The sequence below is a fragment of the Microchirus variegatus genome (assembly GCF_963457635.1).
Source record: "Microchirus variegatus genome assembly, chromosome: 17".
In the NCBI taxonomy this organism is placed as follows: domain Eukaryota; kingdom Metazoa; phylum Chordata; class Actinopteri; order Pleuronectiformes; family Soleidae; genus Microchirus; species Microchirus variegatus.
In genome coordinates this window covers 20,732,496-20,748,405 of record NC_139818.1, presented here as the reverse complement: position 1 = coordinate 20,748,405, position 15,910 = coordinate 20,732,496, and the positions used below count along the sequence as shown (strand labels likewise).

At 40.3% G+C, this 15,910-nt stretch overlaps 3 protein-coding genes across 3 annotated transcripts in view; all 3 read left to right on the top strand.

Annotated features, from left to right (window-relative positions):
• Positions 1-79: 79 nt before the first annotated feature.
• rsl1d1 (ribosomal L1 domain containing 1) lies at positions 80-3,366 on the top strand. The gene is made up of 9 exons (XM_083903354.1): positions 80-133; positions 385-524; positions 906-1,044; positions 1,136-1,284; positions 1,377-1,478; positions 1,758-1,851; positions 2,517-2,639; positions 2,722-2,865; positions 2,982-3,366. Exons 1-9 carry the CDS (start codon positions 95-97, stop codon positions 3,132-3,134), a joined length of 1,083 nt encoding a protein of 360 aa, XP_083759480.1. The 5' UTR covers positions 80-94; the 3' UTR covers positions 3,135-3,366.
• A 3,007-nt stretch (positions 3,367-6,373) lies between these two features.
• On the top strand, positions 6,374-6,847 carry LOC310939078 (transmembrane protein 238-like; the record flags this gene model as incomplete). Its single annotated transcript, XM_083903745.1, has 1 exon — positions 6,374-6,847. The coding sequence occupies one exon, from the start codon at positions 6,374-6,376 to the stop codon at positions 6,845-6,847; it is 474 nt and encodes a 157-aa protein (XP_083759871.1).
• A 1,360-nt stretch (positions 6,848-8,207) lies between these two features.
• Positions 8,208-15,910, top strand: part of snx29 (sorting nexin 29) — a 127,064-nt gene continuing 119,361 nt past the window's right edge. Inside the window, exons 1-7 of the mRNA XM_083904118.1 lie at positions 8,208-8,503; positions 9,694-9,758; positions 10,626-10,678; positions 12,157-12,281; positions 14,144-14,324; positions 14,413-14,483; positions 15,386-15,673. Of these exons, the coding sequence (XP_083760244.1) occupies positions 8,497-8,503; positions 9,694-9,758; positions 10,626-10,678; positions 12,157-12,281; positions 14,144-14,324; positions 14,413-14,483; positions 15,386-15,673 (790 nt within the window). The 5' untranslated portion in view covers positions 8,208-8,496. The remainder of the gene's footprint in view (positions 8,504-9,693; positions 9,759-10,625; positions 10,679-12,156; positions 12,282-14,143; positions 14,325-14,412; positions 14,484-15,385; positions 15,674-15,910) is intronic.

Genomic DNA, 15,910 nt, shown 5'->3' with positions numbered 1-15,910 from the left:
ACGATACAAATAAAGTTTGTTTTGAATTCCTCTGACGTAAAACGTACTGTGCGCATGCGCGGCTGTGGAGCACACGTGAAGCAGAGCAGGCAGCATGGCTGACAAGAAAGAAGTCACGTTGGACCGGAGTCAGGTAAAACTCGTTTGTTTCGCTAAAAACCGTGTGTTAACTCCTTTGACAACAACATGTCGGATAATAAAGGTTTAGACGATTGAAATGAAGTGTGTTGTTACGATTTGACAGCGAACTATAAGATAATTAGCATTAGCCTGTCTGTGTAACTTGTGGCTAAGGCTAATTTTACAGCGGCTCATTCCTGTGAGAAGAAAAGTAGATTAAGCGTTTATCGTTTTGTAAAATCCTCTTGTTTGTTTTTCTACCAGGTGAAAAAAGCTGTTCAGGCTTTGCAGGCTTTTATCAAAACCAAGTCCACGGGCGACATTCTTTTGATGGACGACAGTCAGCAGATTAGCCTGCTCCTCACCCTGTGGAAGATCCCCAGAGAGGCTCAGACTATCCGCATGTGAGTCTCACACACACTGGATCTCAAAGCTGTGTGAAGTGTCTTTCTTGAGATGTTATTTCTATCTGTTTTTTGAAGAAGTATGACGTTTGTTCACCGTAATAAATGTAAAACATTAATTACGTTTGTAAATGGGATAGAATAGAATAGAAATACTTTATTCATCCCCAAGGGGATGTTGTAAACTAGGAAATCGTGGCTCTGTCTTCATATAAGTCTGCTATCAAGTCATTCAGTAGAATAACATCCTTAATCCAGATCACCAAATTCTGCTACTCAGTCACGCAACTGTGGCCAAAAACATAACCTCTTTGAACGAGGTAAATATACCGTTTCCTCTGCTTTGATTGGTACTGACATTTAATTTCTCTCCCCCCTCAGCCCTTTGCCTCATGGTCAACGCACAGACACAGACGAGGTCTGCCTCTTTACCAGAGATGAGCCCAACATGACGTCGGAGCAGACTCAGCGGTTTTATAAGAAGCTGTTGCAGGAGAGGGGTGTTAAAAACATAACTGAGGTATATACGTCAAGAGTCTTTGTCTCCACAGCTGCTGATTTTGTCAATTCTCACACCAACCTAACAACAACGCGTCTCTTATTTTTGGCAGATTATCCCCTACAAGGTTCTCAGGACGGAGTACAAACCGTATGAAGCCAAGAGACGTTTGCTAGGAAACTTTGACATGTTTCTCTCCGACGACCGAGTCCGCCGACTGCTGCCGTCTCACATCGGAAAACATTTCTACGAGAGGAAAAAGTAAGATCCTATTGTGTCAGTTTCGATTATACTCGTAAAATTAAACTTTAAAAGCGTGAATTGCTCATTTTCGTTCCTACTCGTCTGTTCAGAGAGCCGCTGTCTGTGAACCTGCTGAGCAAACATTTGGCCAGAGACATCCAGGGCATCATCCAGGGCACCGTCCTGAAGGTTAACAACAAGGGGAGCTGCTGGTGAGATTTGCTCTCCTTCTGCTTTTTCCACACATTTACTTTAATTAAGTCGTGCAGCACCTTACAACTTCCCCATCAGATCTGCTCAGTGTTTGATGCGGGCTAACGCTGGTGCCACAGTGACTTCAATGTTAATCCAGATGGACCTCCTCTTCCTGTGGAGCCTGTCTCTACATCATTGACACACAACCGTTTAATGTCACACGTGAAAATGTGATGTTTGTTGACTTTTCATCTTTGCTGTCAGGCTCATTATCTGGTGTCCTTGTTGTGTTGCAGTATGGCTCGTGTCGGCCACTCCGCCATGTCTGCAGACGAGTTAACAGAGAACATCGAGGCTACCGTCAAAACAGTGGTGGCCAAATTACGCATGGTGAGTCTGATGCTTGAAACAACTGCTTGTGGTCAGCCGTTTTCATTTAGTTTCAGGAGGGCTGCACAATTAATCGCATAATAATTGGAAAAAAAGCTCAGAGAGTGGGTTAAAATGAAAGATAAAGTAAAGTTCTGTCCAGGATGAGAAGAAAGATTTGTGTGAAAAGAGTGAATTCTATATACATCCATTCATTTGTGCTTTTATAATTCTGTCTGCGATTTTTAAATACGTTTTCAAAGCGTTTTTGTCAGTAAAACATAATTTCCCAAGTCATTCATTCGTTCTGTCGTTCATCTTTTATCAAAATTACCCTTTCAACGAAGCACAAAAGATCCAATCTCAGTGGCAGAGTATAAAAACGTCATAAAGTCAAGGTCTTGGAGAAAAAAGGTTTTTCTCTTTTGAAGAAGTCACAACTTCGCGATTGCATGCTCAGAAAAACTGACGAAACATAAAATATGAAAAATTCAATTTGAATAATGTTATTTACCACATCGACACATGACCTGAAATAATCCAGTCACTTTACCATATGACAAAATGCTATTGTGACGAATATTGTTCAGTTCTGCAGGAATTCAATGGCCCTAAAAACATGTATAAAACATGTAGTCGAGCTAACAACTAAGCATTAATTTGACGATTCTCTTTGCTTTTCCCAGAAAGGACACGTGATAAAGGTGATCCACATCAAAAGCCTAACGTCAGTGGCTCTGCCCATCTACAACTCCGACCTGAGCCACCTCGGCGAGAAGGAGCAGAGTGACGGAACTCCCCAAAAGAAGGTGAAGAACAAGTCTCATCTTCAAACCACCAGATTTAGTACAAACAAGTAAAAAATAACCAGCGTGTGTTTGTGACTCACAGGAAAAAGCAGCCAAAAAGAAGGCAAAAAAACAACAGACGGAGGAGACAAAGCAAACAGATGCTGTAAATGAGGAGGCGGTGTCGGAGGAAGAAATCCCACAGCTGGTTCCCATAGAAACCCCAAATAAAAAGCCTAAACTGGAGGTCGGTTCTGTCGGCAGCTGCTGGAGTTAAAAAATGAATGATTGTGAAAGACGATGATGCTTTTGAATGAGACGACTGTGTTGTGTTGAAAGTTCTGTATCTTCTGTGTCTTGCAGAAGCCAGCGACGAAGAAGAAGCAGCTGGAGAAAGCTCCCAAAGCAGCTGCAGCAGCGAAGAAAGGAGCAAAAGCACAAAGGAAAGTGACAAAGACAAAGATGGCCGGCAAGACCGAGTCTAAAGTAAAACGAAGAGTGCCCAAAGTGAAATGAGCCTCGGTCGACAATCTGTCGCACATTTCCTCTCTCAACAAGGACATTGAACTGCGTAAACAGGACCAGATTGTTTTGTGAATAGAATGAAATGGAAATATATTCAGTCTGTTTGTTAGTCGTCTTTTTGCTCTGACGCAGATTATAAACTGTGTTTTTGAAACGATCCGTGTTCTGATTCTGTTTATGGCAGGAGTGGCACAGGTGGAGAGCACTCTCGATGACGTTTAATGTGCTTATAATGTTAAAATTAATACATTTTTTGCCATGTTAAAGGTTTGTGAAATGCTCGTGGTGACCTGGGCCAAAAAAATGTACATTCAGAATTGGTCTAAACTATATTCTCAGGCTTGTATACACACTTTTTGTTGCAGTTCTTCCATTTACATGATTAATTTTAACAGTTTTAATCGAGTGCGATACTTGATTCATGGTGGAAGAGATGATTTAATCAGTTCATGCATGAGAGCAACTCTCTAGGAATGTTGACGCTTCACGTCATGGCTGAAATTTAAAACCATTTATTACTATTTTTGTGTCTTTGTGAGTAATTTATCAAGCAGAAATACTATTATGCTGTTAACGCAGCCATTTCTATAGCTCTAACTGTTGGAACTAATATGCATACGTTTTGCTAAGATGTTTTCTGTTTTATTTTTGGTAAATTGCTAATCTGGGTGAATACAAGTCGATTTGAATCCACTCAATTTCAAACACCCAAGTTGTATTTTTAAAAAACACGTTTTTTTTATTTCATTACTACTAATTGAGAAAATAACATGTTAAGTTGAAAAATCACCCTTTCTTCCCCATCCAAAACACCCATGCAGCCTTGAGTCAAAACTCAAAGATGCTAAGTATGTCCCTTGTGGGCTACTGTAAAAAAAAAAAAAAGGTGATCCAAAATGGCGGCCTCCATAGAACCACATGCAAAAAAATGGGTTGAAAAAAATGTATTATAATTATATCTTCAATGTCTGCCAATTTTATAAGTTGGCCTTTCAATATTTGAGCTTTTGCTACAGCTTATTTATGAGAACGTGTTCATGTTTAGTCATTCATTTACAGATCAGGTTTTAAATGGATAAATATCTACTGGTTAGCAAAGTATATGCGTACGAGTGTCTCAAAATGACTTTATTGCGGATTTTACAAATGAAAACTATCTATTTACAAACAAACATTTATTTGTAAAACCCAAAATACACACAGAACATTTGTAGATCACGCTATGTGAGTTTTACAGATATTGAGGTAAAATCAAACCCCATAATAAAAGAATAAGACTATTTGTATAATGTTATCTCGATGCTGTTTTACCGACAGTGAACACGGACTGTTTGTGCACCTTTTGTTGTGCGTGCTTTAGCCTTGACGGGTGTTTGCTCACATCAGAGCTGCTGCATGTACAGTTTATCTGCTGCCGTATCAGGTGACAGTTGGTCTATTGTTGAAGGGCCTGTGCTCAGGTTTGTGCAGCTGCTGTTGACAAAACACATCCTTTATATCAGACACCACGTGAATGTTTTTTCTGTGTATCTACATGTGCACGAGCAGTCTCACGTTTATGTTATTGTAGGTATAAGGTGACGGGGGTGATCGTGAACTTCGGCCAATCAGCAGTGCTGGTATTGTCGTCGACAGGTGGGCTGTCTGTGGCTATTCATCCATGCTGTGTGGGTGTGGTGAACCATCTGGGATTACACTGTGTTCCCCGGGTTACTGGGCAGATGAGGAGATGGTAGCTGGATGTTGAGCGTAAAACATGGACGCGACTGAAGAAACTCCGTTTTCTACTCTCACTGGGAGTCAAAGCCTGGCTCTGGACTCTGACTCGGGCTCGGCGTGCGCTCCAGGCTGGGCCTACCTCCACAAGCCCATCATCGTGATCGTGATGGGGTCTCTGATGTCAGCTGCAGGCGGACTTCTCTTCACGCTGCGGTCGTGGGGGTTGACCGACGCGTCCAGCTCTGTAGCCTCGGCCTGTCTGTCCATCGGGATCGTGTTTGTCGTCATGGGCCTCGTGTGGATCCCAGTATTGAAAGAGAAACAGAGGCGGAAACACTACAGCCAGGGCATTTGACCAGAAGATGAAATGGGGTGCAACTGTAGACTATAAAGTCTCATCCTTCAAAACTCAAATGTTTGGCATTGATTTGCTGCAAATTGCGTCCTTCGAATAGTACAAAATGCTTCATAATTGGTCCAGGTGAAACTACTTCTGCTTTTCCACGACACGGTCCCGGCACGCCTCGCCTTGGCACAGTTTTTTTGTTTGTTTTCCATTACAATGTAGTACCTCCTCAACGTGGGCGGAGTCATCACTGCACGGCTGCATGAAACTGCCGTGATTTTGTTTTACGCAAACTAGTGACTAGTGACTTGTAAAGCAGTTGTTTTCAGTGTAACTGAATCATTGGAATCAGTTAGTAAAAAGGATTTGATCAGTACGGGTTGTGATTCGGTTCACGATCGCCGGCTTTCGGCAGTGCTGTCACTAAATAAACCAGACTCCTCTGTTAAATATTAAGATTTTAGAGCATTTCCTTTGGTAAATGTTGGAGATTAACGCACGTTTTCAGGATTTTTTAACTGATCTACAGTTCTTTTGTCGGACGTCGCGCTTATGACTCTTCCGGGGACGACACTCTCTGACCAATCAGTACACAGTGTGGCGAAGCAAATTGAGTTGTCCCCGGAACCATGCAGTGGAAAAGCAGCAGTATGCGAGACCTAAGAGTTGCTGCGGAAAGAAGAACAAGAAGCTGGAAACGTGAGTTAGAGCGAGAGTTGGAGACTCTTACAATAACAATCCGAGCCATTTATTGATGAAAACAAGCATAGATAGAAAGCCCCTGCAGGATCTACTGGACTAATAATGAAACTTTGAAGAAGAATCCGGAGGCTCAAGAGTGTCTTCCATGAAAGTGAAGCGTGAAGCTTGAAAACTGTTGAACCACTGTTGAAGAACAATGGCTCTCCTGTGATGTTTTTGTTGGAAGAGGCTGCTGAGAACCTTTTTTTTTTTAAAGTTCCCTCACGCAGCTCTTTCCCCCTTGCATCAGCTGGTGCTGATAACCTCTTGTGTACATTGCACTTTGACCGCGTTGCTTCGCGAGTTCCCTGCCAGTCCCTGCGGATCACAACTCACAACTGTCCTGCCTTGTGCGTCAGCCTCTGCCGTACCACCTGTTCCCTTTTCACCTGTTTTCCACAACTGGATTTTTTCACTAACCACCATGTCAACATCCGTACAGGTCGAGCTGGTCATGGAGAAGAGCTACGGAGGCGTCGGCAGGTGCAAGTGCTCGTTCTGGTTCGCGGTGGCCCACGACATACTGGGCATCTTCATCATGCTGGTGGGGGTGTTCGGAGGGCTGGTCATCCACGACCTGTTCATCTACGGCGGGGCCATCATCATCTTCCTGAGCCTGATCTGGTGGGTGTTCTGGTACTCGGGGAACATCGACGTGCCGCCAGAGGAGCTGGAGGACGACGTGGGCATGATGAAGCTGAAGGAGCGAGGACTCAGCCGCGCGGTGAGGCGCGTGTCCAGTCGACTCTCCAACGGGATCAGGAACTCCTTCAGGAGGAACGGCAGGTCGGCAAGAGAGGGCAGGCCTTCAGACAGTGGTGGGGACGTGGTGCTGTCGACTGTATCAACGCATGTCAACACATCGAGAGAACTTATGAGAGAGACACTGTCCATATGAACTGAGAGAGACTGAACCTGGATCTTTACATTTTGTTCCATTTGCTCATGTGTTGATTCTGTGTTTGCTCTGCCATCACAAATCTACTAATGATTAGACAGCATCCACATCATTTTATGGTCTCACTGATAAGAGGAAAAACTTTGCACAGTACAGTGCAGTTGATGACACCACCTTCTATTTCTGTCTCTGTTGTTCCTAACTGTGTGTGAGTGTCTGACTTACAGACATATTTATTTTATGTATATATAAATAAATAAATGTAAATTTCATAATCACTACTGTGTCACGCGTCAGTGCAGTTAAGTCAATGCCACTGAAAAAGCACCTGGAGGTGGATTCAAACTGAGATTTCAGAAACGCACAAACATATACGCTTACACCTGAGCAAAATAAAACACTTATTTTGTATTTTTTTTTAGTTTTGAGCAACACTGTTTGCACAAAGGAACATCCTCCTTTTCTATTGCTGCCTTTCTTAGTCCATGTTGCCCATTTACAGAATATGAGAAGCACTAACATTCAATACAAACAGGTGTGTTCTGCTTATCTAGAGCAGTAAAACTTTCTCCCTTTTTCAGATTTGCATTTGCATGTGCTCAGAGGGTTTTTCAGAGGGAAAAAGGGCATTATTTTAATATTCACTGTCATAATAAAACTAATCCCTAAAGGTTACGTGCCCTATTGATAACATCTGATATAAGCAACTAAAAAAAAATCATAGTATTATTATTATTATTTATGTTGAATATAAGAAGCCATGTGAGATGGAAATTATTGTAAATTTTTTTGTATAGTACTAATATTCATATAAAATATAAACGCATGGGGATCCAATATCAAAAGCTGTATCAGTCAGTTAATAAAATTACTAAATAAAATTATTATTATTTTTTTATATATCTTATAATTATTTAATAACACATAAGAATAAGAAACGTGTACATAAAAAAGTATTTTTTTCTATTATTAATGTAAAATATTATTATTTAGATAAATCAGCATTTATAAAATATGTGAGGCATGGTAATCAAATAAAACCAGTTGTGTCTTAACTAGACGCTGAAGTCAATTTTTTAAATAATATTACTTAAGTAAAAGTCTTGAAGTATATAATATTAAGTGTACTTAAGTATCAAAAGTAATTTTCTGACATAAAATGTACATAAACTAGCACTAAAGGGCATTAAAAGCACATATTTTGTAAGTTCATGTACTACAACTCCCAGCGTGCCCCGCGCGGCGTCATATGACAGCGGTGTGTTTTGTCACGTGACCCAGCTTCAGTCTGAATCGTTTCCCCTTTTTTCGCAGTGTCACAGGCTCCAGACTGAGAAAACGCGCACATTTCCACGCACATTTCTCACACTGGACACTTTAACGTTTCCGAATCTACACTCCGGCGTTTCCGGTGCGCCGTTTATCCGCTTCCGTCGCCGGGAACAACTCTTACATGTCAGAGAGTGTGTGGCACAGTTCCCCCGCAGGCCTCGACGTTCGCCGGCTGAGCTCCAGTCCGTCACGCCGCGGTTGGGTGTGTGCAGCTCGGCCGCGGGGGCAGCATGGCCCCGGTGCGTGGTTAGCGGTGAGGGGGGTGAGTTAAAGTGTCCCGCTTGGATGTCACTTTCTCCCGCAGTTTGGCTTTCAGGATGAACGGTGAGTTTCCCCTTCGTTCGTTTGCTTTCTGTTTGTTTGTCATTCAGATGTTACACTAAGGACATTTCAGTGTCTTTATTCAACACTCTTCACCGGCAAATCTCATATTTATGAGTAAAATAGAACACATTGAATTATATGAATGACATATATGAACATAAATGCACATAGTACACTGAAAAACACAATTAATTTAGATTAATTATCATTTATTTGTTATGTAAATGAACATATTGATCAGTGTTTCTCAGAACCTCTTTGTCAAATGTCTTGGTTTTGTCCACAAAATAAAATGATTCACTTTTTATGATTTCTTTCTTATGTGGAGCAAAGAAATCAGAGAATATTGACACTAAAGAAGCTGAAAAATCAGACAAACGTGTTTTCATAATGGAAAAAAAATACTCAAACTGATTAATCAATGGTCCGAATAGTTGACGTTTAATCTAGTAATGATTGAATTAAAGAAAAGTTTCAGTTTAAACATCAGTTTCAATATTCTGTATACTGTAAACACCAGCAAATCTCATATTTATGAGGAAAATAAAAACACATTGAACTGTATGAATGAAATATATGAGTATAAATGCACCTAGTGCACAGAAAAACACAATTGAAACTGGGAATTTCCCTCACATGGAGCCCTGAAGACTTGAAAAGAACAACAAGAGAATAATGTTATATTAGATATCAGTCTGATGATATCAGAGGACTCAAACTTGCGACCCGAGGGCCACGTGACCCCCCCTAATCAATTTCATGTGGCCTGTTATAAGGAGTTATTTCTGTGTTTCTATTTATAAATCATAAATATGCTTATATTGTGAATTATATATCATTCCATATCAAAATAAACACTTTTATTTTGAAATTCAATGAAATGTGTTCATAAATATTATTATTTTTGGTGTATTTTTCTCAAAAAGTTTGACTTTTTATCAATTGACTGTCCCCTGACTGACAAAATAGGTCATTTGAGTTTGATATCCCTGGTCTTAAATAGGGATGCACGATATTATTCGCTCAATATCTGTATCGGCTGATATTGGGATATCTGCAAAAACGTGAGGCGGGATAAGCTGCTGTCTCCTTGGTGTCTAAAAAAACCCAAACTATATCTATATCTGCTGTGGCTTTAGACTGAAGAATATAAACCCCCCTGTCTTTGTCGTTTGTCGTCGTGTGTGCAGGAACTCAACAGAGTGACACCAAGAGACAACACCTCCTGGAGAGGCTGCTGGACGCTGTCAAACAGGTGAGTCACACAAATATGGAAATAAGGCTTTCATTCATACACACTTTACTGAAGCTCGACTGGACAGAAGACTTTGCTAAAAAATACTTTATGTGTGATTTTCCGTCATTATTGTTTTTTGCAAAGCTATGTTGCCATGCACAATTTTGAAATTTCATACAGTGTATGTGTATTATGAGTACGTATGGATTGTATGTTGTGTATTTTAGTCATTTTGTGACTCAGAGAAACACACAAGAATTCCAATGTACCAGTCCAAATGGCTATTCTATTCTATTCTATTCTATTCATATCCATAAAATCAGTTCACATTAAAGTCAGGCAGCAGAACGATGCAGGATTGTGCTGGAATGAGGAAATGGAGACTGATTTAAGACATTGTGGTTTCTAAACACTTCCTTTATCTGTTTATGTACTTTGGACACCATGTGTGTGTGTATATACACATATAATTATACACAAGTAAAGGTGACCTGATTAACAAATCAGTCTATTAAATTAGCTGTTGATGTTGGCATGACACTGTGCAATGCAAATGTAAAGTGCTTTATAAATAAAAAAATGAATTATTATTATATAATTTTCTAGACTATACGACTACATCCCAGCGAGTGCTGCACATCAGATGCATTAAAAAGTTCCTGGTTTGTGTTCCTGAAACACAGTATTGTGGCTTCATATTCACTTTTTTTTTTCTTTTTATCAATTTTCTGAATTCCATCACATCCTCCACTCCAGATCATCACTATTCTGTGGCTACTTTATTTATTTGGGTCCTCGTAAAGGTCAGAAATGTGTGTTTTTTTCCACTGTGTGCTGGAGAAAGAAGAAGAAGAAGTAATTTTCATTCCCCTCGTATCTTTTCAGTGCCAAATTCGCTTCGGAGGAAGGAAAGAGATCGCCACGGACTCAGACAGCAGGTAGGAGAATTGTTTTTTTCCTTCCACTCTCCAGGAGTTCCTATTGTTATACATGTTCTATACGTGTGTGCGGATCTGCTGAACAATCCGAGGGGTTTGTTTGCTCTACGTGTGCAGTTCCAGGTCACACTGTGTGTGTGTGTGTGTGTGTGTGTGTGTGTGTGTGTGTGCTTCGACCTTCCTTCCTCCTCCTGCCTCTTGTGTGCAGTGATCTGGAAACGTGCCCAGCTTGAGTATCGTGATGAAATAGCATCTTAAAATAGAAATGAGAAAAAAAGGAACTTTGGTCACACGTTTATTTATGCAATATGAACGTTCTCTTATTGATTTAGATGAAATAAAATAGGAGAATTCCACTTTTACAAGCGTTAACGTTGCTGCTCTTGCCTCCGTCTGTCTGTATGTATACATCAAAACAAATCACTTCCTGTGTGCACACAAGACATCTAACCACATGTGAGTCACACGTGGAGCTGAACCTGACTCAATCTGAACCGTGTGTGAATGCATTTTAGAATGTTTTGTTTGTCGCGTAATGAGTTGGAATAAAGTTAACTAAAAAGTTGTAGTATAGAGGTGGATGATAATTTCGACTTTATACTTTGTTTTATGCGTATGTTCACTATAGTCAGAATAATTAATTTGATTTGATTTCTTTTTTACACAAAAACAAGGTAAAAGTAAATGAGGTTGTATTGGCCTTACAATCTAAACGGAATAGAGAATTGGTGTTAATGTGTTTGGATAAGTTGGCATTAAAGGTGCAACACAGAAACTGGGTCAAGTTTCCACTTTATATTCTTTAAATAATGGTTTATATGGTCAATTTTGACGCCAGAGAACCACATGTATGATGACGTGCTGCCACTTTGACATGCAACACTCCGTTATGAGTCAAATACTCCAAATAATTAGTTGTTTTATTTTATTTGAAGTCAAAAACTGGGTATGCTTTTATGTAAACAAGTTCTATTGGCCACCAATTACAAAACGAAGGGAAACATTTGTGAATACGGGTTGGACTCTTGCAATATTTGGACCTTTTTAGCTTTTAAAGTGAAATAACTTTATGTCGGTGGTCAGCAATTGGTGGCCCGTGGGCCAAAACTGGCCCGCCAGCATCAGTATCGTGGCCCGGCAGATGATTTAACAAATATGATCTTACGTTATTTGCTTATCTTCACAAAAAAGTCAGAGCTTTTATTCTGAAAAAATCTTATTCAAATAGATTCTGTCCCTAGAATTGACAGTTAATCTTTAAACTAAATGTTTGGTTTGAAAAATACAAATAAAAACACTGATGTTGTCATAGAGACAGTCAAACAAATGTATTGTTAGCTTAAGGCAGCAAATGTGGGTGTTTTGTTATTGACTGAAGTAGTTTTAAGACCCTTTTACTGATGAAGACACCATGTTTTGACCTAAATACCAGATTTGCTGAACATAATAATGGACACTTGACCTTTGTCCCCCCGCAGAGTGATCTGTCTGTGCGCCCAGTTTGAAACGGTGCTGCAGCACGGCCTCAGGAAGAGCCGAGGTCTCGCCCTCACCGCCGCCGCACTCAAGCAGGCCGCGGGCTTCAGCAGCAAAACCGAAGCAGGTATGACACTTTACACGTTCAGGTTCACCTGCTGGGGGCGAGACGCGGTCCATTAAACCTGGATGTAAAGGTGAAAACCGGGGGCCAGAATCTTAACGTTAGCCCTCCAGACTTTATCTCGTGAAGAGGGAAGATAGCCGTGACCTCGCTGCAGGGGCTGCTCGGCTTGTTGTTTTGTGAAGTGGGAAGTGTAAGGTCGGAGGAGGCAGATGTATCAGCGGGAAGCTCGACCTGATGATGAGAGTACAGATGGGCAGCAGCAGCAGCAGCAGCAGCAGCAGCAGCAGCAGCAGCAGCAGCAGCAGCAGCAGCAGCAGCTTTCAACCTCTGTCTCCTTCTCTAAATCTACATCGACACAAGTGGCTGAACCCTGCCACTCTGTTATTACACATGCAAGTGCCAAGTATTGTTCAAAGTATTGTTTCTTTTGAATTCCAGCCAAACTCCCTGAAGATTCAAAGGCGTCATGTGAAGCTGCAGGGAAATATAAAAATATTCCTGGGTACAAAATATTATGCAAAAAAGACATCTGTTACGTTTCAAACAAACTCGAATTTCCAGTAAATGTTTGGCTTGTGCTTCCTAAAATAATCGCATATTATGCGATTAGTACGAACCAATTTACAGTACGAATTACAGTACAATAATATCACAATACTATGATTCTGTGGTAATCAATATAATATAAGACAGTCATACACAGAGGTGGAAAGAGTACTGAAATATTCTATTCAAGTAGAAGTACCTCTATTTTGATAACATTTTACTTAAGTACAAGTAAAAGTACTGGTACTTGAGTTAAAGTAAAAAAAGTAGCTTGTTTAAAAGTTACTTAGTTACTTTCTTGTGTCGTGAAAAATGACACAAATCTTACATGAATTGTTTTTAACTAAAGGCAAAACCTTTACAAATTAAAGTTCTGACAAAATAAAATATGTAAACGCATAATGCAACAGTCGACATGGGTCAAAGGTCACAAATGCCTTATTAACTTTCTCACTCAACTATCCTCATCATTTAATTTAGAGCGCCTTCATTTGTCCGTGTATATAGAGAAAAAAAGGAGAAAGTCATATATCAGTTTTGCACAGAAACCATAAAAACATCCAGAGTTGTTTCATTAGCATACAAGTATTTTATAGTTTTTTAATACATAAAACAGACCATACAAAAATGTACATTCACCTCCATTCATTAATCCTTTCTGGATTTTTTTTAAAACTCCCCCTTTACATTTTTTTTATTTGTTTTGTTCAAGCGTGAAAGAAAAAGCCATTATTTTCACATTTTCCTAAATAGTTTCCACTGTGTCACATTGAAGAAAAAATATTATTATTATTATTGTTATTACCACCACAATGCATCACTTCTGTAATGGCTGCTGACCATTAGCATATCTGACGTGTTTCACAGTTAACCGTGGATTTTGAGCTCATTAATGAACCCTTTTAAAAGCTAGAAATAGTAGACGTTATTATGTGCTAATAACATGCGAAAGAAAAAAAACCCCCTCCTATTAATTACTGTCTCCACCTGAGAAAACCTTCTAATGTTTCTTCTTCTGTTTCTAGTGTTTCTAGTGTTGAGGTCAGAGCAGGGTATGGAGATGTGGTCGCTTGGAAGTCATTATTTTTTAATTAGAGACAGAGTGAAGATGTGCCGACTGCTGTTTTGTGTTTGAATATTATTATCATTTTTCATAAATGAGCTAAAATATTCTCCTTTCTTTGTCTTCCGTCTCGCTCACCCTCGCCTTTTCATCCCTCAAACTCTTGATCATCTCGTCTTTCCCGCGCGTCCCACCACATCATTAACGTTTCAAACTTCCTTCCCTCCTCGTCCCTTTTTTTGTTCTCCAGCAGAGTTGACCTTCTGGTTCTACGTGAAGGAACACCTCAACCGCCATGAGCTCCAGCGTTTCTACTCGCTGCGTCACATTTCCTCCGAGCTAGGTCGGGGTCGCGCGTGGCTACGCTGCGCCCTCAACGAACACTCGCTGGAGCGCTACTTGCACACGCTGCTGGCTGACCGCTCGCGTCTGGGGTTAGCATTATTGTGCATCACGTATATATATATTTTAATAATAATTTTTACCTCTATAGTTTTGTGTAACTCTCCTCTTCTTTTCCAGAACTTACTATGAAGACTGGGCGTTTATTCTCGATGAAGAACGAGCTAGCATGCTGCCCACCATGGCTGCAGGTGAGTTTTTTTTTTACTCTGTATGGTGTAAAAACAAGTTATTCCTGGTAAATTAGGCATATTTTTAGTTTTATAATGTATTATTTAAGGTCTGGGACACAAAACATCATTCTAAATAAACACCACTATGAAGGGAGTTTGTCTGCTGTCTCCTTTAGCTTAGGTGTTAGCAACCATGGTCAAGGGTTAGCATCCCAGATACATGCTTAACCAAGTGTAAAATTGTTAAATTAAACTTTTGAATAATGTTCTCCTATAACTGTTGGTGTTATCTACCTGTATATTATATATTTGAAAATATTACTTTATGTTACCATGTTATCTGACTCCTACGGAAGAAAAAAAATTAATAAAAAAGGGACTTTTTCCCTAAGAATGTTTACTTTTTCACTTAGAATTTTAACTTTTTTCCTCAGAATTCTGACTTTTTCCCTTAGAATTTCCCTTCTTTTTTTCTCAGAATCCTGACTTTAATCCCAGAATTACTACTCTTTTATTGTATTGTGTACAGTTATTGTTTTTACATCATTAAGCACATAGACATCTAAATATGTAGATGCATACATTCTATATGCTAGATGCTATAAAAAGACTTTTCACCGACTTGGCACTTTAATGGTTACGCCTGGCTGAGTTTACTGAGACCTGAAAACCCCATTAATGTTAATGGATGTTTTCGCGCTTCTTTAGGGGGCATCACTTCATGACCATTAACTTTAAAATATGAAGAATATAAAGTATGTACCACTGATCTTATGCCAGTGGATCTTCCGTGATCTTATTTCCCTGTTTTTTTTTTCTTTCTTCACGGTTCATCCTATGCTTTCCAGGCACTTTGAAGATGTTCAAAAGCTTCACGATCTCTAATGAGCTACTTTTTTTTTATCTGCTGCTGCATTCAGGCCTGAACTCCATCCTGTTTGCCATAAACATTGACAACAGCGATCTGAACGGCGGGGCCATGCGAGGAGGAGTCGGAGGAGGCGGAGGAGGCGGAGGAGGGTCGTCCGTTTCCTACCTCCTCAAGGAGTCCACGCAGGGCATCGGCACCCTGTGGAAGGAGTCGACTCAGGGGGTCAGCAGCCTGCTGCGGGAAATCGGCACCGCCACGGCCGTCGTGCCCGGATTCACCCCGAGAGTGGACGGAGCCTCAGACCCTCTACCTGTCGTACCCCGCAGCACTTCTGCTGGTAAGAAACAGCAGCATTTATTACAGTTTGACCTGTATGTTTCAGTTTGTTTTACCTCTATCTCATAAAATAAGACGGTTTAATGTCAACAAACACAAATATTGCTTAATAACACCTATGGTCTCCAGTGTTTTCTTCAACTTTGCATTTATATATTTTAAATAGCAACTGTAGGGAGCCAGGTCTCTGAGATATTCCCCCCAACCACTAGGGGGTTGTATTTCATTTCTTATATTC